The sequence below is a fragment of the Zeus faber genome, assembly GCF_960531495.2.
Source record: "Zeus faber genome assembly, chromosome: 20".
Taxonomy (NCBI): Eukaryota; Metazoa; Chordata; class Actinopteri; order Zeiformes; family Zeidae; genus Zeus; species Zeus faber.
The window spans coordinates 8,326,501-8,351,490 of record NC_137207.1 but is presented as its reverse complement, the minus strand read 5'-3'; the positions used below and the strand labels follow the sequence as shown (position 1 = coordinate 8,351,490).

At 41.2% G+C, this 24,990-nt stretch overlaps 1 protein-coding gene across 1 annotated transcript; it reads left to right on the top strand.

The window, feature by feature from the left end:
* Window positions 1-2,901: 2,901 nt before the first annotated feature.
* Window positions 2,902-24,862, top strand: pisd (phosphatidylserine decarboxylase; the record flags this gene model as incomplete). Its single annotated transcript, XM_080020785.1, has 9 exons — window positions 2,902-2,945; window positions 3,389-3,432; window positions 3,821-3,999; window positions 14,660-14,794; window positions 15,627-15,728; window positions 15,802-15,934; window positions 16,443-16,595; window positions 17,416-17,576; window positions 20,051-24,862. 9 exons carry the CDS (start codon window positions 2,902-2,904, stop codon window positions 20,318-20,320), a joined length of 1,221 nt encoding a protein of 406 aa, XP_079876911.1. The 3' UTR covers window positions 20,321-24,862.
* Between the last annotated feature and the right edge of the window lie 128 nt (window positions 24,863-24,990).

Below are 24,990 nucleotides of genomic sequence, written 5' to 3'. Positions count from 1 at the left end.
TTTCTTGGAGTGGGTCATTATGAACATACTTGCCGTACATTTACAATACCAAATACAATGCAAAAGATTGACAATGAAATGTGCACACCGTGACAAACTCGAGCATGCTTAGAAATGCTGAGGGGTTGTGTTTAAGTGCCGGACAACCGGTACGTCGGAAACAGCGCTCGTGAGAAACAATACCATTAGGACGATGGTTCCGCTGGAATTCCTCTTAAGTATGGCAACGTGATGGCGCTGTGGTGACGCTTCTTTATTTATCTTCTCTATTTTATATTCGGGAAGGCCGCCCAACCCGAGTGTAAATAACATCTACAAACTGATTCGTACCAACTAATGCGGCGACACTTAAGTCTATGTCAAATCGCCCCAAGTAAGGTACCCTTTCTTCTTTTATCTGATATTATTAAAAGACATTCCCTAACTTCAGAAGATCGCACACATACGCCTGCCAGTATTTGAGCGTGCGCAGGATGACAGTTCCGACGATGAATCACAACATATACAGCAGACACAATTTGTGCAAAGTTAAAAATATAAAATTGACAAGAGAATTATTTATATGCTTTTATAAAACCAATAAGAAAATATTATATTTAAATATTATATATATATATATATATATATATATATATATATATATATACACACACAAGTACTTAACTGAACCAAGTTAGGACTCACAAAACTTTGCTTTAAAGTCTATTAAAGGTAATGAAATAGGGTTTAAAGCCACAACCGATGTGTAAAGGATTTATTCATCATGACTCACAGCCATACAGCAGCTATACTTGACGTAGGTACAATAATACTGACTTACAATTAGTTTGATGTTCTCGTAGCGTTTGCTGAGGTTGAAGGTCTACTCGATTAAGGCAAAACAAAATAAAAAATAGAGCCCCCGTATTGTAAAGTGATTTACCTTTTGAAAATATAATAGTAAACACAATATAATAAATAATTTAAATTATAAAATTCACAAGCGCATCGTTCAACCGCCCAACTGATAATAACTGAGTTATTATCAAATAAAGCGCACTCCACTTTGCAGCCTCACCACTTTACACGGAAGCGCTGTTGGACACACTGCAAGAAATATTTATCTTGGAATAAATATAATAAATAAGTATTTTAATAAACAGATAATAATGACTAATAATAACAATAATACCAGTATAAAATTATAAAAAAAAAATGGAAAAAATATTTGGTGGTGTTCAGCAACCATGCATATTGCCGATTTATTCTTTCTTTATTCCAAAACACAGTCATTCTATTTGAGGCGATTCTAATATAAGTAGTGCTGATTGCTGAGACAGACAGATAGTAAATGAAGAAGTAAAAGTCGAAAAATTGAACCCAAGGGCCTAACGATTTTGTGACTCATATAAGAGCGTGTCAAAAATGTTGGAGGGGAAAAGTCAACAAATAGAACACGTACGAAGCCACAAGCTACTGCAGGGTGAAGTGTATGCTCAGGGCATCATCAACAGACCTGCCAGCACGATACCTAGACTGGAAGAGATCCAATGCAACGCCAGACTAATGGTAGCGTCAACACAGCAGGTGTAAGTCCTTAAAACAGCTAACGATAGACGTCTTAGGTGCAGAGATTACCACAGCTAATTGGAAGGATGTCAGAGTCTTACAGGGCTCAAGTAACCGGTTAAGTGGCCGGTAGGTCGTTTATTAGCGTACTCTTTCAGGGTGGATGTGGTCGCTTTCCTGCCATTCGGATCAAGCGCTATGTGCTGCTGTATCACCAAAAGGTGAAGCGTGGCTGGGACCGATCGCTGGAGGCCACAAATAACAACCACTGCTTGTCTCTTGCATGGAGCTTGTTTGGGAGCCTTGTAGGCATCCTTCTCCCCGCTCTTAAAAAAGCTTTTTTTCCACACCTTCCTTCTGCACTGTACAATGATGCTATAAGGCTGGGGTACATACAGTATATGTTCAACCCGAATCGATATAGGAGGTATCCACATCGGTGAAATCATCACTATTGGTGTATGCAGTCACTTATCTCCAAGCATCCTGTGAATCACCATGGTTAAACAGCCTTAATCAGCTGCATGACAGATTAAAGTTTCTGACAATACTTAGTTAGTAGGATCTGATTTAGGGCAGATTTTCCCAGAAGGTCCCAAGCCTCAGAATACAAGGTACCAGGAGCAGCACTGTAGCATCGATCAAGGATTTTGTTGTATCTTATGGCCACATGAATCTGTTGTTAAAGCCTAACAACGGTTTTTCAGGGGTCCACATCCCTGAGAAGGTCTTGAAAAAGGTATGATGGTGCACACTGTAAATAACAAGTCGGAAATTACAGCTTGAATTGAATTTATTTTGGCTTAAAAAACGTCTTTCACTTAAGAGCGTTTGACTGTGATTTTGCTTACATGTATTTATAAATAGGGTAAATGCAATTTGATTAATATTCATTGGTAAATGTCGCAATGTGTATGAATTTTCTCTCTGTTCTCTGGGGAAATTTATAAAATGTTTGGAAATTTGGGTGTCAGGCATGATTACTCTAGCGATTATAGTATTTGAGCTATTAATGAATATATGCGCTGTTCCACAGACGGCCATTAAAAAAAATTACAGTAAAATACTCACATCTCGATAACTGTAACAGATATCAAAAAGAAAAGTAACAGCACACATTAGACAAATATGCTCTACATGTGAAAATTGGAACGATGTGTCTCTATCTGCAAAAAAATGTGGCAGAAGAAGCGATCCAAAAAAATGTACGGAAGAATGAAAGCGTGTTGAATAAAGAGAGATAACGAACAATGAATGTCAAACCGATATTTTATGACACTTTGACGGCTTCCCCAACGCGTGAGCGCAAGGTAAATAAAGTACGATGACATCACTTCCGCAAATAGTTCCAAAATGGCCGCGTCCGTGTGGAGGTTGTGTGGATTTGCCGTAGCGAGGTATTTCTTGTCTTGCAATGGGAATGAAGCAAATGTTTCCGATAATATAGTTAAGTTAATATTGGCTCGCTTGAAGTGGTCATATATGGAAGATAATTGAATTGTTGTTTTATCAATAGAGAAACTATCAAAACGCCTTCAGACGAACGACGATTGTAGATAAATGAACGATACATATCTGGTGTCTAATCAGTACTCTCTACATTGTTTTGTTACAAAAAAAAGTGCATTATTTATTTTCTTCCTTTCTGTGTACATGTGTTCTACGTTTTACTGCATTTGTGTATTTACATTTAATATAATAAAGGTGTTGTTAACCAAATCTACTTCATATATTCTGAAATTAAATGGGTTTTAGTATTAAAATGACTACAATTATGTAAAATGTATACAACTGTTGCATTTGTATTATTTGATATTTAAATGTTTTTTGTCTTTGATAGGAGTCACCTTACCATCAGACAACAATGTCGCCCCCGCTCCAGTGGTAAGCCATGAAAATCGTTTGCCCTATATAGAGTTATCATAGTATGACATCAAGTTGTATATTAGTGCCTTTAACATTATTAGTAACTTGCTCTCCCTACATAGTCATGTCAGTGTTATTTATGCAGCACATAAAAAAATCAAAGTGCATTGACGAAACTGCTCAATCCTTTAATATGAATCAATCAATCCAAACTCTGGGACAGATCGAGGAACTGACAAAAGACAAAACAAGTTAAGGCTTGAAGCAAGTTAAGTTACATTGTCACACATTGTTAGAATAAACTTCTAGCAGATCTCAAGGCCTTTCCTCAAGGCTTACGACTTTTAAATCACAACTCAAAACTGTTTTATTTGGTTATATGTTTCTCCGTGATTCTTGGTTGCAGGAAGTCGGCACAGCTCAGACTCTGCCCCCCTTCAGATGCGGCTCAGGCCCCTCCCGCTTCTGGTTGCCACCAGTGCCAGCGGCTACCTGGGCTACGACCAGTACGAACGCTACCGTGAGCGCCGCTTAGCCGAGCTGGGGCTGGAGATCCCACTACCACCTATAGCTAGCGACAAACAGGTTAGGAAAGTTGATCTCCTGTCTTAAATGGCTTCCTTCCTTTCTCCCTCTCTCTATTTTAACATCCCTCAGTCATTCACCTTCTTGGCAAGCGTAGGATGCCTGTGTTTGTGGCTGGCGGAGAAATCTGAAAGGCCATGGGCATTGAATTGAATAAAGGCAGACCTGCCGAGAGAGAGAGAGAGAGAGAGAGAGAGAGAGAACTGCTTCACATTAAAAAGCTCTCCAAACATTATACAGGTACTCTTCACTTAACGACTGTTCGGACTTAGGACCCGCTCTCTGACCAGTCTGTATTGTACGCTGCGTACAATACCGCGGCGTCTCAGCATCACCGGTATCAGTCTCGTTCCCGCAGTCTGTCAGTATTCACTACACTAGCGCTCGCAATGGCCAAGCCCTCTTATTGTGAAATAACACGGGTCCTCGCTTATCAACCAATTTGCTTAACGACCTGGTCCTAGGAACGGAACTCGGTCGTTAAGTGAGGAGTACCTGTATAGGTTTTCAACCGAGCCACTGTAACAGCAGTTTAAAAATATATTAAATAAAAAAAACGCAGATGCTTAGGCCAGGTGTCATCTTAAGCCTAGCGAGGCGCCGGGCTTGCAATAGACTGGGGGAAACCCTCATCATGAGACAAATTTGTATACTTTATATATATTTAGCCGTAGTAGCTCGCAATGTGATTTGCCTCGTTACCAGATGGTTACGGTGTAAATAACTGATGGAGTAATTTAGCTGCATAAACTCAAAAGCCACGGAGACTCCCTGTTACTCTATTGCGGTACTCAATAGTGAAAAAAATATTGTCCAAGGTTCGAAGGTCTGTGTAAGGTAGATAGTTTTAATATCTGCTGAATTGTTTTGTTTTCATCACAAAAGTGTATGGATCGTTAAATAGGATTAGACAAATGAGTTTTGAAGTTTTACCCAGTCCGAAAAGGCATTAACAATTCTTTGAATTGTTAATGCCTGTCTGAAATTTGGGGCTTGTGTTTTCAGTTGTTTGATTCTAACTGGAAAACAAACAGAGAAGCTTGTGACTCATGATGGTGTACAGAAAACAAACTTTGCCCTTAAAAACAAATAGAGGTCTCTGCTTCATAGTAAGCAAAGTGCCTGAAAATCCCTTTCGATTTTTTTTTCTTAGTATTTGAGGTTAGATAGTTAGTTATCAAAAACTGTTTGACAAATTGACAATAATTCAATATATAAAAACCAATCGTGGCAAACGTGGAGTAGAATTGGATGCAGCCGGTGTGCAACAGCGAACATTGCCTTCTTCAGGGCTCCGGTGACAGTGGGAAAAAAAAGACTGAAAACAATATCTTCCAGGGTATACTGTTGCCTGGATTCTGTACACACTGATCAGCCACAACATTAAAACCACTGACAGGTGAAGTGAATAACATTGCTAATGTTGTTAAAATGGCACCAGTCAAGGGGTGGTATATATTAGTCAGCAAGTGAACAGTCAGTACTTGAAGTTGATGTGTTGGAAGCAGGAAAAATGGGCAAGTGTAAGGATCTGAGCGACCTTGACAAGGGCCAAATTGTGATGGCGAGACGACTGGGTCAGAGCATCTCCAAAATGGTGGGTAATGTTAGGTTGTCAAGGAAAGCAGGGGTCATGAGCGCTCATTTATGCCAATGCTCATTAATGCATGTGGGGAGCAAAGGCTCATCTGTCTGGTCCAGCCGAAAGAAGAGCTACTTGAGCACAAATTGTTGAAAAAGTTCATACTGGCTATGATAGAAAAGTTCGAGAACACATAGTGCATCGCAGCTTACTGTGTATGGGGCTGCGCAGCCACAGAACAGTCAGAGTGCTCATGCTGACCCCTGTCCACCGCCAAAAGCACCTAAAATGGGCATTTGAGTCGATCCTTTACCCCCAAGTTGTTTCGAGGTCTTCCTCAAGACCGTCTGGATTAGTTGTGCGTATTATTGAAATGCTTAATGGATAATCCAAATGGGCTTTTCTGATGGCATAATTATGCACTGTCTGATTCAAGATTCAAGATGTTTATTTGTCACCTACATATACACACTTCCATACATATATGTAGTGAAATGTCTTTGCAACGCACCCGGAGGTTATGCACGATAAGTTCTGAAACTGAACACAATAGCTACCTAATTTATACCTAACTAACTAACTGAAACTGATTCCTCAAACATAATGCAGTTAGTAAATAGAATAAAATAAGACTCAAAAAGGTAATACTGAGTGGGGGTACAAAATAGAAATAAAGGGAATATACTTATGTATATGGGATAGGCTGTTTGTATGTACAGATATGTACAGTAAAGTGGCATGTGAATGTGAATAAAGTGAGGTAGTGTGTACCTGTGTACAACAGTACGACACAGCAATACAGTAGCACCGAACAGAACAGCAATATAGAGCAGTATGTACAGTATTAACTTGCAGTACAGTATGCTACATACAGTACAGTAAGGCAGTGGGGCCTATGTGAGTGTCTCAATGAGGACCCCTGGTGAGTTCAGCATTGACAGTCCTTATAGCTTTCGGGAAGAAACTCTGTCTCAGTCTCACTGTCTTGCTGTATAACTTTGGAGGCGCTTGCCCGACCGCAGCAGCTGGAACAGTCCGTTGTTGGGGTGGTGAGGATCCTTCATGATCCAGCGGGAGGGGAGGGTAGTTCCAGTGGTACGTTCGGCTGAACGCACCACCCTCTGCAGGGCCCGCCTGTCCTGAGCAGTACAGTTCTCAAACCAGGCAGTGATGTTGCCTCTCAGGATGCTCTCCACTGCTCCAGAGTAGAAGGACTTGTTGATCCTCACCGAGAACCTGAATTTCTTCAGCTGTCTGAGGTGGTAAAGACGCTGCCTCGCCTTCCTCAACAGGGTCTCTGTATGTATAGTCCATTTTAAGTCCTCCTTGATGTGGACTCCCAGGTACTTGGAGCTGCTCACCCTGTCGACCATAGTCCCATTAATCACCAACAGTGCGTGCGTCCTCGGTTGTAATCCCCTCCCAGAGTCCACAATCAGCTCCTTAGTTTTGCTGACGTTCAGGAGGAGGCTGTTGACCTGGTACCAGAGTGACAGCCTAGACTGCTGTAACTCCCTCCTTTATGGCATCAACCAAAAGTCACTCTCTCGCCTCCAACTAGTTCAGAACGCAGCAGCCAGGGTTCTTACCAGTTCCAAAAGACAACATCACCTCACCCCAATCCTGTCTTCTCCCTATTGGCTCCCTGTTCGGTTTGGAATCGATTTTAATATTTTACTGATCACTTTTAAAGCACGTCTGGGTCTGAGTCCAAGCTATATAACAGATATGTTGACCCCATATGAGCCAGTGCGCCTTAGGCGGGGCCCTCCTGGCTGTTTCAAAGTCTAGACTTAAAACTAACGGTGACCGTGCCTTTTCTGTCAGGGTCTCTCGACTTTGGAACGACCTGCCTGAGGAGATTTGGCTGCAGAGTCAGTGACTTCTTTTAAGTCACTTCCCATTTTCAAGTCAAAACCCATTTTTATAGATCTGCTTTTATATGATGTCGCCCCTTTTATTTATTTATCTATCTGTCATTATATTTTTTATCTATTTTTTTTGGTCTTTTTACCCGCTTTTACAATTTAATGAATGCATTTAATTGTTCTTCTTCTTTACTGTTTATTAATGTTCCTTTGCCTTTTAATTTCATGATTTGAACACTGCGTTTATTTCTGTCAAAGCACTTTGTAAACCCTGTTTTGAAAGGGGTGATATAAATAAAGCTATCATTTGTTTGTTTATTTATTTATGTATTTATTTATTTGTTTGTTTGTTTATTTATTAAAGATCTTTCAGTTTGTTTATTTGGTTATTTTGTTAAAAAAAATAATAATAAATGAAACCAATGCTGCACTTAGTGGAATTGTGATATGAGTCATATAAAAATATATATATATATTTTTTTTACTTTGTTATTTTGGAAAAAAACCCATTAAGGAACAGTTTGGATGCAGGCATTTTTTTTCTCAATCCATTGCAGAGCTATTCAATTGTCATGCATATACATTGGGTTGATCTTAATAACCTTAATGTACTTGAAGTGTGCACTGTGCAACTGTATTATGTAGGAAATTCAAGTGTCAGATCGGGACTTGGTATCCTTAGATACTCAATATTAAATTACTCAGATCGGGATCGGGAGCAAAAAACTTGATCGGGACATCCTTAGTTTTATTCATCAATACTTTGACCTTCGTTTTTTGTTTTTGTTTTGTCTTTGAGTGCTGTATTTTGTATCGTAAAGTACAATTTCCTTGTTTCTTGAAAGTATCTGAGTACTTTTTTTTTAAAGGAAATAGGCAAAATAGGCTCTTTATTAAATTAAACAAAACATGACATGCACACAACCTTTCACTGCTTTCTGCAATCACCTGCCCTCATGTCATCGTGTTGACATTTATGGTCTTATCTGATTGGCTGGTTTTGGGGTCGAGTGTTACAGCCATTACATAAGCATAATACACACATTACCTTTGTGCTACTGCAGACTACTGCCAACTGCCACTATTTCATTATTATTGTTATTATTGTTATTGTTATTATTATAATTTATTCTACTCGTACAATACCCTCTAATGTTACTGCTGATGTTACTTCTAAACACAAAGTTTTTATCTTTACAAAAAACCAAAACTTTCCCAGTTCACTCGACCAATATGCTAGGTACTAGAGATGGTCCCAACAGATGTACATTCCAGTTGTTTATTACAACAACAATATTATCGTTCATATTTTTGGCCCATAGTAATTTTACGTTAGGTCACGTCATCCGTGTATATGTGCAAAATATTTATTTGTTAGTTTTTTTAGATTTGGGGTTCTTACAAACAAGCAATAAGGTCACAAAGAAACCACCACCCCAGGATAACAACAACAAAACAACTTTATTTATTAGAGTTAATACATGCTTATAATAAAGTTATTAATAAGTTATACAATACAAGCAAATTAGTAGTCAAAAATAATTCATACAAATGCAACAAAAAAAAGGTTAAATTAAAGTGTCTAATGACTACATCTAAAAAGTCAATAATAAAATATGACAAATAATTGTTTTGTAGTATGTACAATAAATGGTATAATGTATAATTATATCTGGGACTATGTGTTCATAATACCACCCAAACAAAATGCAATGGTATGATAATGTTTATAACAGGAGGGTTAATACCACGCTTGCATCAGCCCCAGCATTTAGCATTAGCCCCGAGCAGATGTAACACGTCTAATTTCTCTTTTTCAACCCCTCTGCACTCCTCTCTCACCCCTCTGTCTTCTATACTTCCTCCATGACAGAGAGAAAAAAAAAATCAGCACTCTTGCAAAAGCAGAATGAAATTGTAAAATGATAAAGAAAGCAAAGTTGAAAAGGAAAGACGATGATGGAATTCCCCTCCCTCCCCCCCCCCATCCCCTCGCACCATGGTGACGTCACACCACACCATGTCCCGTCGCTCTCTTTAAACACTCAGAGCCTTGGCTCAGAGCGAGTGAGCAGCAGATGAGTTGGGCAGCGAAGAAGGGCTTCTAGGTGGATAGAAAGTAGAGAGATATACGGGTAGACATTCAGCAAGAGGAAGTGATCATTTGCGTGACAGCCTATTCACAGGCAGCTTCCAAGAGGAGTCATTTTTAAGTCATTTTATTTATCTGAGCTTCTTTAAGCAAGCAGAAGAGAAACTAAAACGTATTTTCATCTTTGTATTTGATTTTTTTTCTTGTGTTTTTTAACAACTCCAAAGAAGGGACGAATATATTTTTCTATTCACTGGAAAGTAAGAAGACAGACAGAAAGAAATAAAATAAAGAATCACTAGTTCTAAATAGAAAGGAGTGAATCTCGGTGACCATGTGTGAAGGCGGGAAGCGGGCGGCCCCGCGGGCGACCCCGTTGTCGTCAAAGCTGTCGTCATGGTGAGATGCCGTAGCCTCCGCGAGCGGTTTGCGCGCACCGGCGCCGGCCACCACAGCAACGGCGACCTGCGGCGGGTGCGGCGCGACTGGCGGCGGCGCGCGGCCCCGGCGGCCGTAGCCTTCGCCCGGAGGCCGCTGACGGACAGGAAGCGAGGGACCGGAAAAGCCGAGGCAGAGTGCGAGGCGGAGAGAGAGAGACATGGGGCTAGATTCAGGTACACATGGACGGACGGACAGATTGACAGAAAGTTTGACATCTGAGAAGATGGATGGCTGTGGCTGTATCTTAGGTGTATCTGCTGATGGATAAAAGGATGGATGGGTGGATCGATGAATGGACAGATGCTTGAATACTGAAAAGATGTCAATTTTCGGGCAAAGCGATAGATTGACGGATAGAAAAGTGTCAAAATAAGGGTTTAGGGTTTTTGAGCTACACCATCTTCTACTTATTACGATTCCTCCGATTAATTCAAGCGGAGATGTATTTCCTTGTGCAGATTCCTAGAGTTGTGGCTGAAGTGAACAGGGGGAAAACGTCCTCCTCCAAAGCACTTAAACATAATCCATGATTACGCCGTAGAAAGCCAAACACCACATCGCAGGATTTTTTTTTACAGGGAAATCTCTACCTTAGATGAAAGTAAAAATTTTATTTAACGATTGGCGATGTCGCAGGTAGTGGCTGTGAGAGGCTTGCTTGTGAACCCGAATGACCTATTTGTTTTTGGGATCCTGCATTCCACATAGCCGTAACACCGGAAGGGACAGAAGGCAGGTTGTGCTACTTATCATTAACACACGTAGGGATTTGAAAGACCTAATTGGCAACAACGATGTGTTGAGCCATATGGTATTATAACTAGGAGAGAGTGTGTGAAGATAAGGAGATTAGCCTGTGTGTTTGTGTGTGTGTGCGCGTTGCCATGGTGCCGGGATAGTTTAGTAGGCCATTTTGCATCCTTGTGGTGTTAGCCTGGGATTATCCTCCATTAGCCCTGTTTTAATGCAAACAAGCCATTATTAGCTTTGTATGTTTGTGTGTAGGTTAGCCCTTGTTATCTTGTGTGTACAACTGAGAACTTGTGTTCACATATTCTGCTGTGTGCTCACATTGGCTGTTGCATTAACTAGCCCACACTCTTCTAGTTGGCTTATTTCAGAAGATTAGCCCACGTTTTACCCCGGCCCAAGTACCTGATAACACCAGAAATTGGTAATGCCAGATTCCTTCTTGTGTCCTTGCAAAGTGCATGGTACTGGATCCAAAGAGTTTGTTAGCAAGCTAGCTAGCTAGCTCGCCAAACATAAACAATAGAACCAAATTAAGGAAACATAATTATACCATCCACTCTTGCCTCACAACTCATTGCAAACTCTTCTGAAGCAATTTGTTTTCTGGAATAAAATTTGGATAATGTGATACAGCAGTTTGGACTGTACAACAGACTACAACTTCAGAGGTCAACACAACCAAAGTAGCTTTGCTGTTGTTGATGCCACAATTTTGTCTGTGAAAGTGCACCAAAGTTAAACTGTACCAGAAGCAAGTCCCATGATCATGATGATTGCAATGAAGTAGATTGAGTGTTTGTGCAAAATATCACTGGGCCAAAACAAGAGCATATGTGCGCTACCCAGCCCGAGGCAACATTCCCATGTTGTGAGGTGTCGTAGCTTATGCATCAGTCTAGTATATATTTTAGCCCTTGTCCAGCTGTCGCTTTCCTGCATTGGACCTGAACTATGTTACCTTGTTTCTAGCCCCAGTCTCAATGTTGGTTAGCTAATAGTACTCAAGTGATGTGCGCTACCCCAAAATTGGCCTGTGTCCACATGTTGTCAGTCAATGTGAGCTCTTTTTAGCCTGTCCATGCCTGACCTCATCCTGGCCCCATGCCACATGCTGGCAGCCTCTTTTTGCACCTGTTTCCTGCTTTTTTTTATTTTTTTATTTAAAGCATCCTAGTTTCCCTTTTCCCAATGTTTTACGTGCGTCGCATTCCAGCGAGCCTTCTGCGACCTAGCTTCTCGCGCTGCATAGTACTAGCTAACGCACATCTCAACACTAGCATCCGTTAGCCTCTGAAACGCCCTCTGCCCTCGGTATGCTATGATAGCCTCAGTTTATAACCCCCGTTGTAAACTACTCCATGTCATCTTTGTGATGTCATGGAGTAGTCTCCTTCCTACTGTTTCTGCCTTTTCTTCCTTCCCTTATTTCTCCTTTCTTCCTCGGCTTATCTATCCGTCTCTCCTTCCTTTCCTTGCTCCCTCTTGTCAGTATCTATTCCTTCCTTCCCTCTTGTCATAACCTCCTTCTTCTCTTACCATCTCTCCCATCGTCCCTTCGTCACGTGTTGTTTGTTGTTCAGGCTGCAGGTTCCCCAGTTGGCGTTGCGCCGGCGTTTGGGTGCTCTGGGCCGCGCCTCAAGGCCCACCACACTGCGCAGAGCGCCCCTCTACCTCCTGTTTTACTTCCTTTCTGCCGGCCGCCTCAAAACCCGCTTGCGTCCGGCAAGCAGGGTAGGTACCATGCACAGAATACTTCAATACCGGGAATGATCAGCTTGTGGCAATCCCTCAATGGACGCACTGTGCACTCTAGCAATGAGTTGAGCTCGGTTTCCCTGATTCGGTCACGAGCTGTGATCTAAAAAGTCAAACCTCCAGCCATTTTTCTGGCAGAAATCCTCTTAAACGTGTCATTTATTGCTATTCTATATTTATTTTTTGCCGAGGTAACAGTTTGCCAATACATTATTAGTGTGCATTAAAATGTGGCACTTATTCATTAATTCAATGGTTAAACAATAATTCAACGGATTTCATTGCGAATCTCTCAAGGTGTAGGGCAAGGGATGGAACCATTTTTACCAAAGTGAGCAAATGAAGTTACCTAATTTAATCTACATAATGTGTGCATAGCTGTGTGAAACATGAACTTCATCACATTATGATGCACTTTGAATTCCTCAGCCAACAGTTTGATGTATGCCGAGATGTTAAATTTTCCCCAGATAAAGCTTAGATTTGATTCAGCAGTTTGTGTTTGGAGAAAAGAGCTTATGCTTGTGTTGCATTTGTATTGGCTTACAAACAAGCAACCAAAATACAATTGACAATATTTGTTATTCCATACAGTATACTTCTCATTCAAGTGAATTTAGCTTGAAGAACCCTGAAGGGAGAACCATGAACTTTCAGTTCTAAACACAAAATAAGTACGAGTCACTATTCGTGATCTAGGTCAACGCTTGCCCCCAGGTTTGGTGCAGGGGGAGTGCATGTAGCTGCAAGTCAACCATGGCTGGCAACTTTAAATTTATAGGTGTGGCTAATTTTACTGCGTACCACGTTTTTTAGTGTCACCATTAAAAAGTGTTTATTTGATGGTTAATACTCTCACTGCTCTGCTCAACTTAGATGGTATTTGCAGGACTCCATTCCCTCGCAGAGTTTTTATTTTTATTGACCGTGGCCTTTCGCAAATGTTAGAGTTTAAGTGGATTAAAGAAATACATAATTCAATGTACTGCATCAAGCAGTAAGAAATCCAACAGTTTCTATGGGTGATGGTTATCGAACATTCTTATGTTTATGTTATGTTCACGGACACAATCAATTTTGGGTTGTCAGACAGACAGACAGAGTGTTGACAGATTGTCAACAGACTTTACTGTCTGTTGTTGTTGCTTGTTTTTGAAGAAGTGAGGCAGGTCCTTGCCCAACAATCTTCTTGTTTCGATTGGTTGATGTGGACTTGAACCACAACGCTCGCCCGCCAATCAAGATTGGAGAGCAAGTTGCGTATTTGTATTTCCAGTTTTCCAAGATTTGCCTTAAAATGCCTCGTCAGTGTCTCAATCCCTGTCTCAATATTGAATTACCTTCCGGCACTATAATAGTGCATTTGAGGTATTTTTTTGCCTTGCTGGGATTGATGAGCACACACTCGATTAGTCGATTATCAACTACAAACATCTGGTTGTGGAAGATTGAATCTGGTCGTTTTTGTTGCAGTCCTTCATGTACGATGTCTATTTGTCTTCTTCTTTAATTCTCTATTTAGTTTTATATACAGCTGATGTCCATTGTCCCAATCATGTCTAGATAGATAGACAGACTGATATATTCCATTGCGTGTATCATTGTATTTTTTATTTTATTTATACATGGTTTTTCGGTTTTTGTATCTTTCCAGAAATATTTAGTTATTTTTTTCAATTATTTTTTGTGCTTTCATTCTTTCTGGTCCAACATGTTCTTTCTTTGCTACTTATCTGTTTTTAATTGGTCATCAAATGCCTTAAAAATCCAGGATAAATTATGGATTTAACCTGGATTTGAGGAAGAAATGATTCCTTGTGCCCCTAACCAACAGTAACAGTTATACTGGCAAACTTTGAGATTTTATAAATCAGAAATTAAACAACAAATATGACAGTCAATTTCATTTGGATAAACATTTTGACCCTTTCCTTTAGAATTAGGCACAGGGAAAAATCTGGAGTTTTTCTTGGATGAACCTCAATGTGGGATTGAATATGACAGTCAGGGTTGATCGCAACAGTTCTGTGATTTAAAAGAAAACAAATCATTTGACAGCCTTAATATTTACATTAGCATGTTTATTATTTTATTTATTATATATTTTATTTTATTCTACTTTTTTTTTTTTTTTCTTCTTTCTTCTCTTTCACCCCCGCCCCCCTGCAGGTTGCACTGTACCGCAGCATCCCCACGCGCCTGCTGTCCAGAGCCTGGGGACGCCTCAACCAGGTCGAGCTTCCCACCTGGCTCCGAAAACCCATCTACAGCCTGTACATCTGGACCTTCGGTGTCAACATGAAGGTAAGCCGGAGAACCTTCAGGAGTCGTAGATGTAAGACAAAGCGGGGGGAAAATGTAAATATGTGACTCAGGTACTTTCAAGGTGCATAATCAAACGTATCTTTCAGCGTCACAGTGCTTTAGGATACAGGGATACTTTTTCTACAATCGGAACTCTACTCAACACTTATTTCTGTCATTCTGTATTTCTTTCTTGCTTTTAACAACTTTTTTATTCGTCATTCATTTAATGTTAATCAAAATTTCAGGCACAATTCTAACGTTGAAAAATGACTGTCCAACTTTCAATACATTGCACAAACCTTAGAGAACATTTCAATGTTAATGACGCAGATTTTTACCGCACTTTTAAACCTTAATCTAAGACTTGAAATTATTATGAGATCAAAAACGGATCTTCAAATTGTCTTTTAGTCTCTGAATCAGAATGACTGTGTTTCACCAGGAGCATTTACATTTACTAGGAATTTGTCACATGATTATCGGTGTGTATCTACAGACTATTAGCATAAAAAAGCTGAGAAAAAATGTAAGTAAATAATAGAAAAGATTTTGACTAAAAAGTAAAAAAGAAAATAAGCCAAATATACACCAGCCCCCAAAAATCAAAACAAGAATAATCAAATATTTACAATATACAGAATTATACAAAATATACATTTCAAAAAGACTTTTGCAATCGCAAATTGTATGTGGTTGCATGTGTTTTAATTCTGCAGCATTTCACGCTATTAGGTTTGATTTTGTGAGTTCCAAATCAACAGTTGCTGCGAATAGTTTTTTTTCAAGCTACAAGCTCTTCTGCAACTCCCATTACATTCCCCATCTCCAGGAGGCTGCAGTGGAGGACTTGCACCACTACCGCAACCTGGGGGAATTCTTTCGGAGGCCGCTGAAGCCCCAAGCGAGACCCGTCTGCCCCTCCAGCTGTGTGGTGAGTCCGGCTCTCTGTCATTCACTGGTTGTATCTATCCGCCTATATATTTGACTTTCTATCTCCCATCCAGACCAGTCCAGCGGATGGGAAGATCCTCCATTTTGGCTTGGTGATGAACGGAGAGTTGGAACAGGTGAAGGGTGTCACCTACTGCTTGGAGGAATTCCTGGGGCCCGTCACCTGGGGCCCAGACGCCGCCAACAGTGAGTGCTTGAACATCTCAGGCTATGCAGGCTACGTACAGTTTAGTAGCAGGGTTTGGACAATAGGGTTATCTTACAGTATGGTTTGCGGTAAATCACAAAGTTGGTCTTTGAATGTGCAAAATTCTGTGTTTATTTGAGCCATAGATCAACTTTTCACGCAACTTTTTTCTTTGCAATTGTTCCAGGAGTGTACTTAATAACAGTGCAATATAATTAAGAATTACTTTTAAGTATAAAAGTAATTTTCTTTGCTCGTACAGCAGGTATAGTTAATATCACGGTTCATTTTTCCCCCTACCGGTGCATATCTTGGAATTTTTTAAATATGTGATATCAACAACTTTTGATATGTTTTATATTTTGATGTATTCGTTCAATCATTGTGTAAGAGTGTACCCATGTAGTGAAAGGTAGCTTGCTATCGTAGCTGATGGAAGTTTTTTGAAGTGCCAAAGAACTCCCAAGAAGCATACTCAAATAGTGGACCCACTATATTTCCCACTAGATGAAACAGACTCCTCCTCCTCTTTCGAGGAGCGTCTGCTGCATCACCCTGGCAACCGGCTGTACCACTGCGTGGTGTACCTGGCGCCGGGTGACTACCACCGCTTCCACTCCCCAACTGACTGGACTGCGGAACACCGACGCCACTTCCCCGGTAAGAAGTTAAAAATATGATGGTTATCACATGTGGAAATGCTATAAGGTAAGAAGGTAGAAATGCTAATAATGTATTTATATAATCCATAATTTAATAATATTATATTCTGATATCATGTATTATTAAAGTCTGTGTGAAGCAAAAATAAATGTGTTCTGAGTTGGTCATACCACAGAAAAATTTTGAATGATTGGGGCGGGGGTGCTTGTTGAAGCTGCCATGCGTGACGCGACACTGAAGCACGGGGGGTTTTGTTTGGTTCAATTAGGAAATGGAGTAAATTTAATGCATCTACAATAAAAAAACATTGTTTTATTTGATTTGTTTGAAGAAAACATCACACTGATCTCCGTGGAGCGGCTCTGACCCTCGGATGCTAATGCTGTCTAGGTATATAGTCTTAAGGGAAGGGCCTTTCTAGGTATGGCTCCAGTGTGTCATCCAGCCACCATGAACACAAAAATGGTGAAAAACAGTTTAACGGTCTCAGTTCAGTACGACATAGCTCAGTCTTTTCACATGTTTTCAGCAATGATATGAGCAATGATATAAATTTTATGTATAATATCTTAAGAAACAAATCACTGTAAAATCACTCAACTTGCAGCTTAACTCTTGGATGCAATGGCATACAAACACCCTGTGTTGTATGCCAAGCCTGGTGACAGCAAAGGTTAAAAAACAACAAAACAAAAAAGAAACAAATCACTGAATTTTACTTTACACAGACTTTAAGTCATTTTCCAATCAAATATGAATTGAACTGATTAACTTCCCAGTCACCACTCCCTCTTCCCCATATATCATGATCCTCCAGGCTCCCTACTCTCCGTAAACCCGGGTGTGGCGCGGCGTGTTCGTGCTCTGTTCTGCCTCAACGAGCGCGTTGCACTTGCCGGCCGCTGGACACACGGATTCTTCTCATTAACGGCAGTGGGAGCGACCAATGTGGGATCCATCCGCTTGTACTGCGAACAGGTGTGGACACGGTTAAAAGCAAAAATCCCCCTAATCAATCAAATCGGATTAGGAAAAAAACAAAAACAGAGTAACCGTTTGTTCGTTTTTTTTGTTTCTTTTTTTTTCGAGATGCCCCGATCAATCGGCCAGTGACCGGAATCGGCCGGTTTTGATTGGCCATGACCAGTGGCCGATCAGTGTCAGATATCTCAGATTCTGTGCCCGTGAATTTGCGTGATGGTTCATCTCATGCTAGGGCTGGGCGGTGTACCGACTTTTTTACGGTATATCGATATATTTTCAAACAAGATATAGCATGAGACAATACCCTTTATATCCATATAGTTTGATGTTGCGTTAAAACACATGACCTGTTTCTTCTGTGAAGTCGTGCCAATGTTTGCATCTCTCCTCTCTCACACTCTCTACGCAACCCCGCCCGTGCACAGCAGGAGAGTGGGGGCAGAGTGAATGGGGGAGAGTCTGCTTATAATATGCGACTTTAAGTTGCTTTAAAAAATCACAGGTTGTGGTTTTTTGGGCTTTTTTGAAAAAATATGCTTGCTTGTTACGAAAATCGGACCAGCGACTTTTTTTCTGAAGCAATCGCTTTTTTATTTTGAGATTTGTTTGCATGAGAGTAGGTCCTGTAACCTGGTGCAGTTTTGGAGAAAATCGAATAGTTATTTACACCACGTTCCAAATTATTATGCAAATGATATTTTTCCCTGATTTTCCTAAATAGTCGATGCAAATGACAGTCCATATAATTTTCAAGTCATCAACCGTTAGGGTATAATTTGAATGTTATTGAACAAACCTCCCAATGATTTTTTCAAAAATAAAAAACTCTAAATGCACTGTTCCAGGTTATTATGCACAAGAGAGTTTCAAAACATTTTATAGGTTGTAAAGAACTGAAAATGGTCATTTGTTGAATTTGCAGCATTAGGAGGTCATATTTACTGAAATCAAAAGCTATTTCAATCAAAAACATCTTAACAGGCCAAGTTACATGATAACATAGGACCCTTCTTTGATATCACGTTCACAGTTATTGCATCCATTGAACTTGTGAGTTTTTGGAGAGTTTCTTCTTGAATTTCTTTGCAGGATGTCAGAATAGCCTCCCAGAGCTGCTGTTTTGATGCCAACTGCCTCCCACCCTCATAGATCTTTTGCTTGAGGATGCTCCAAAGGTTCTCAATAGGGTTGAGGTCAGGGGAGGATGGGGGCCACACCATGAGTTTCTCTCCTTTTATGCCCATAGCAGCCAATGACACAGAGGTATTCTTTGCAGCATGAGATGGTGCATTGTCATGCATGAAAATGGAAGAAAGTGGTCAGTCAGAAACTCTATATACTTTCCCGAGGTCATTTTCACACCTTCAGGGACCCCTAAGGGGCCTACCCGCTCTCTCCCCATGATTCCGGCCCAAAACATAACTCTGCCACCTCCTTGCTGACGTCGCAGCCTTGTTGGGACATGGTGGCCATCCACCAACCTTCCACAACTCCATCCATCTGGACCATCCAGGGTTGCACGGCACTCATCAGTCAACAAGACTGTTTGGCCCAATAGTAGGTTTATGCACAACTGCAAGCCTCTGGAGGATCCTACACCTTGAGGTTCGCAGGACTCCAGAGGCACCAGCAGCTTCAAATACCTGTTTGCTGCTTTGTAATGGCATTTTAGCAGCTGCTCTCTTAATCCCATGAATTTGTCTGGCAGAAACCTTCCTCGTTATGCCTTTATCTGTGCTCTGAATCAGCCACAAATCTCTTTACAGTACGATGATCACGCTTAAGTTTTCGTGAAATATCTAATTGTTTTCATACCTTGTCCAAGGCATTGCACTATTTGATGCTTTTCAGCAACAGAGAGATTCTTTTTCTTTCCCATATTGCTTGAAACCTGTGGCCTGCTTAATAATGTGGAACATCCTTCTTAAGTAGTTTTCCTTTAATTGGGCTCACCTGGTCAACTAATTATCACAGGTGTCTGAGATTTATTTCCAAAGATCCAAAGCCCTGAGACACACTACCATCCATGAGTTTAATTGAAAAACAAAAAATTTAATGTTTAGCACACTTCAATCCAATTTGCATAATATAATTTGGAATGCGGTGTAATAGTCAAAGTTTTATTATGAACATACAACTGAATTTTCCATCATAGAAAGGCTACAAAAATATTTGTGTATGGTGTCAATTCGAGTTCTTAGAAGGAAAGAATCTGAATCGGCCAAAATCTGAATCGACAGGTCAGACTTTGAAATATTGGAAATGGGCAAAGAAAATTGCAATCGGTGCATTTTTTCAGGTTATAATCAAAGAAATAACTCAAGTAGGCTTTATTTTATTGTATTTGCCTTTTATTGTTAAACAAACAAACAAATAAATAAATAAATTTATCTTAAAACAACATTAAAAACACCTCAAAGTCAATATAATTGATTATTACCCGGTTTACGTTTACTCATCTCTCGCAGGACTTGCGCACCAACGCACCGCACTACACCGCCGGCACCTACAACGACCGCTGCTACAAACGGGAGGTGGCGGCGCTCTGCCAGGAGAAGGGAGGCGCGGTGGCACCGGAGGAGGCGGGCGGAGGACTCCCCCTGCGCAAAGGCGAGCCGCTGGGCGAGTTCAACCTGGGCTCCACCGTGGTGTTGTTGTTCGAGGCCCCGGCCGACTTCACCTTCTCCCTGCACGCCGGGCAGCGCATTCGCTTCGGCGAGTCTCTCGGCAGCCTGTGATGGGACGAGAATTCCGGATCATCGGAGACAAACTGAAGTTCCACGTTGGAATATCTGGCTTGGGTCTCCAGATTTGTTGTGGGGGGGAGTTGGCTCTGTGTCCGATCTGACTGCGAAAGGCACGGGAGAAAATGACTTTTAACATCTGCTTAGTTCTGGCAAAATAATCGACTAGGAAATCAATACTTCTTCGTCGATTCCTCTTAGAGTTTCCTCAGTATGCCAAATGCAGTGGGATTGACTCTGGTTTTGAATGCGTGGAGCGCGTCTCATGGATCCAGTCTGTGTCATATGTAGCGCGGTGGGGCATGGAGCAAAGATTCGTCTTTTAAGGGGAACAGAAACAAGGTTTAACACCTGGGTGTTAAGATGGTAGTAAACCATCAGAGCCAACCAAGGGGATCGGAATGTTAAATCGCTGTGGTGGAGGGACGAGTGCGCACTTTGACAGGCACTTGGGAACATTGGATGAGATTCTACCTGTAAAAAGAAAAGAAAATAACCCTGAAGTTGGGACGTCCATGCGTAAAAGTTTACAGAAAAGCAATTTGCTTTCGTCCCGTTACGATATGGATTGTTGTGTTTGGAATGCCGAAGCCAAGACGTTTGCACTCAGACCAAGTGGAAGACTTAAGATTTAAGTTGAAGAAAATAAAAATCAACGATGTGAATTGTGTAGACGCACGGTACGGTTTGTGGAGGGAAAATGTGTCCGAGATGTATCACAAAGTTGACAAAGACAAGCACCTACTGATATAAAAGTACTTAAAAAAAAAAAAAAAAATCACAGATGCAAGAGAGATGAATGCTCAGAACGAATGTTTTTTTTGTGGATGGATAGATGAGTTAAAGAAAGGAACAGGATACAAAAAAGAAACAGTTTACAAAACCATTTGTTCATTGAATAACAATCTTACCAGATACAATAATTAGCATGCAATTAATAATTGGGAAGTTGTTAGTTTAATTTCAGCAACTATCAAAATAATTAAAATCCTTTTCAGATATTGAAAACGAAAGCTAATTTGATGATAATTATGATTGTCATAGAAAAAAAAAAAAATTGTTTATTTTATTTTTGGATAAAGAATGTTGTTTGAGAATTACCAATAATCTGGAAAACGTTTGTCTATATACAGTGGCTTGCAAAAGTATTCATACCACTTGAACTTTTCCACATTTTGTCACGTTACATCCACAAACGTCAGTGTATTTTATTGTGATTTTATGTGATAGACCAACACAAAGTGACGCATAATTGTGGAGTGCAAGGTAAATGATACATGGTTTTCAATTTTTTTTTACAAAAGTCTGAAAAGTGTGGCATGCAAAAGTATTCAGCCCCCCCCTGAGTCAATACATTGTAGAACCACCTTTCGCTGCAATTACAGCTGCAAGTCTTTTGGTCTTCTGTACCAGCTCTGCACACCTAGAGACTAATTTTTTTGCCCATTCTTCTTTGCAAGCTCAGTCAGATTGGAGGAAGAGAGTCTGTGAACAGCAATTTTCAAGTCTTGCCAGAAATTCTTCACTGGATTTAGGTCTGGACTTTGACTGGGCCATTCAAACACATGAATATGCTTTGATCTAAACCATTCCATTGTAGAATTTGGCTGTATGTTTAGGGTCGTTGTCCTGCTGGAGGGTGAACCTCCGCCCCAGTCTCACGTCTTTTGCGGACTCTTAACAGGTTTTCTTCCAAGATCGCCCTGTATTTGGCTCCATCCATCTTCCCATCAACTCTGACCAGCTTCCCTGTCCCTGCTGAAGAAAAGCATCCCCACAGCATGCTGCTGCCACCATCATGTTTCACCGTTCAATTTTGGTCTCACCTGGCCAGAGCACCTTCCTCCACATGTTTGCTGTGTCCCCCACATGGCTTGTGGCAAACTGTAAACGGGACTTCTTATGGCTTTGTTTCAACAATGGCTTTCTTCTTGCCACTCTTCCATAAAGGCCCAATTTGTGGAGTGCACGACTAATAGTTGTCCTGTGGACAGATTCTCCCACCTGAGCTGTGGATCTCTGCAGCACCTCCAGAGTTAACATGGGCCTCTTGGCTGCTTCTCTGATCAATGCTCTCCTTGCCCGGCCTCTTGGTTTAGGTGGACGGCCATGGTTTGGTAGTTTTGCAGTTGTGCCATATTCTTTCCATTTTCAGATGATGGATTGAACAGTGCGCTGTGAGATGTTCAAAGCTTGGGATAGTTTTTTATAACCTAACCCTGCTTTAAACTTCTCCACAACTCCTTGACCTGTCTAGTGTGTTCCTTGGGCTTCATGTTTGTTCACTATTGTTCGCTAACTAACCTCTGAGGCCTTCACAGAACAGCTGTATTTATAGGAGATACGATTACACACAGGTTGACTCTATTTACTAATTAGGTGACTTCTGAAGGCAATTGGCTGCACTGGATTTTATTTAGGGGTATCATAGTAAAGGGGGCTGAATTCTTATGCACGCCACACTTTAAATTTTTTTATTTGTAAAAAAAAAAATTTGAAAACCATGTATCATTTTCCTTCCTCTCCATTATGCGCCACTTTGTGTTGGTCTATCACATAAATTCTCAATAAAATGCATTTACGCTTGTGGTTGTAATGTGACAAAATGTGGAAAAGTTCTTCTTCTGGCGTATGTCCTCAGACCTTTAGCTCTGTTGAGGCGAGCCAGTCCAGCGTCCTAGCATCAAGGTCCACGTTAGACCACGTTTGCCGTTCAGGGGCCGGTGTTTGGGAAGCTAGTTAGAATGTGTTCCACAGTTTGTAGTGGATCTCCGCATTGGGCACTGTCCGTGATGCCCCACTTCTGCATTACTGCCCCAAAGCGTCCCACACCTGTCCTCAGGCGGTTGAGGGTTGTCCACTGCTTTCGGGGCAGGTGCTGGCCAGGAACATCCATGGGATCTTCAATGTAGTGTTGAAGCCTAGATGGTTCTGCTGACTTCCACTGGTTCCTCCATCTTGCCTTGACCCATGAGGCCTTGGAGATGTCAGCTGGTATTGTGCGCAGCAGTTCTTGGGCGTGTATGGCAAAGGGATGCCGGGGCTTGAGGCGCATGTGCTGTGGTGTCTCTGTGGCGATTTTGTGGAGGAGGTGGGATTCACTTGCCTGTGCCTTTCGAGCAAGAGCCAGCATGGCTCCTTCTCGCCTGACTTCTGCTGGAGAGATTCCTCCGAGAATGGGTAGTTGGTTGGTTGGAGTGGCTTGTAGGCATCCGGAGACAGTCCATAGGGCGGTGTTACGGGCAGTGTCCAGCTTATTGACGTGGGGGCTACGGCACCAGACCGGAGCACAGTACTCAGCACTGGAGAACACCAGGGCCTCGGTGAAAATGCGCAGTGTCTTTGTGGAGGCTCCCCATGTGGTGCCGGCTAGACGACGTATCAGCGCGGGGGTAAGGTTGTCTTTTCCAGGTGTTGTCTGAATGACAGTGTTCTGTCAAGTTTCACGCCAAGGTATGTGGGGAAGGGCTACTGTAGCTGGGTGTTGTCAACCATGAAGTTCATTTCACGGGACGCTTCTTTGTTGTAGAGGTGGAACATTGATGATACGGTCTTGTCACCACTGAGCTTGAGGCGCCAGTTCTTCAGGTATGAAGACAGAATGTTCATGTCTTCAGAGAGGCCCTCCTCTACTGCTTCCCAGGATGGCTTGCTCAGTAGGATGGCCAGGTCATCTGCATAGCCATACTTCCTTGATTGTGTGGCAGGTAGGTCATGGATGTATACGTTAAACAGCATAGGTTTGTGGGACACCGTTCTTGACCTTTCTCACCCTCCTGCTTTGGCTGTTGCTGGTGTGTAACCAAAAGCTGCGGTTGCTCAGCATCTCCCTTATGAAGCTCACAATGTGCTTGTCTGGGATGGTTTCCAGAAGCTATTGGTCATAGTGATGGTGAGGCCTTTGACGTTGAGCTGAAGTAGCGCTAGCGCTGTGGTCTGCAAATGTTGTGAAGATATTGGTTTTGCCTAGGAGCATGCAACATTGCAACTACTCTTAGCTACTTGTAGGAGAGGCCACATATAAGCAGTCTTTCTTCTCCCCTGTGGAAAAGTTCAAGGGGTATGAATACTTTTGCAAGCCATTGTAATTTGCTATTTAAAGAGATGTGAATTTGATGTCTCAGATTCACTTATATATCTGCATAATTTTGTATCACAAAATGTTTAATTATTTGGAAAGGTCATGTTTTTAAATCAACATTTTACACGAATGCAACCGCAGAATGTTTAAGTCTTGCGCACATTTTACTTTTCCACTTTAAACGTACCGTTGTCCTGTCAGTAATAGCTTGTTTCATAGGTCGATTTTAAGGATTTTCACAACGGAGACCGTCCAGGATATCGATTTGTAAAGATATTTGTCTTTTTTCAGGTGGTGGTTGGTGGTGGTCAGAAATTCAGATAACACCCTCGATGGATAGCGTCAGGATTCTATCTTAAAGTAAACGTGTGTGCTTTAACATGCCAAAGCTTGCTGTATATAACAAGTTAGCATTTGAATGATAATTCTATGTACTATGTCAGTTTTAATATGTAATAAATTAAATCATATTTTTTTGCATACTTAATTGACTTTGTGTGTTTTTGATTGTGCAAAATGAAATGTATTTAATACAGGAATAAAATGTCTTCGTGTCCAGGGGCGTCGTATCACTTATCTTCTA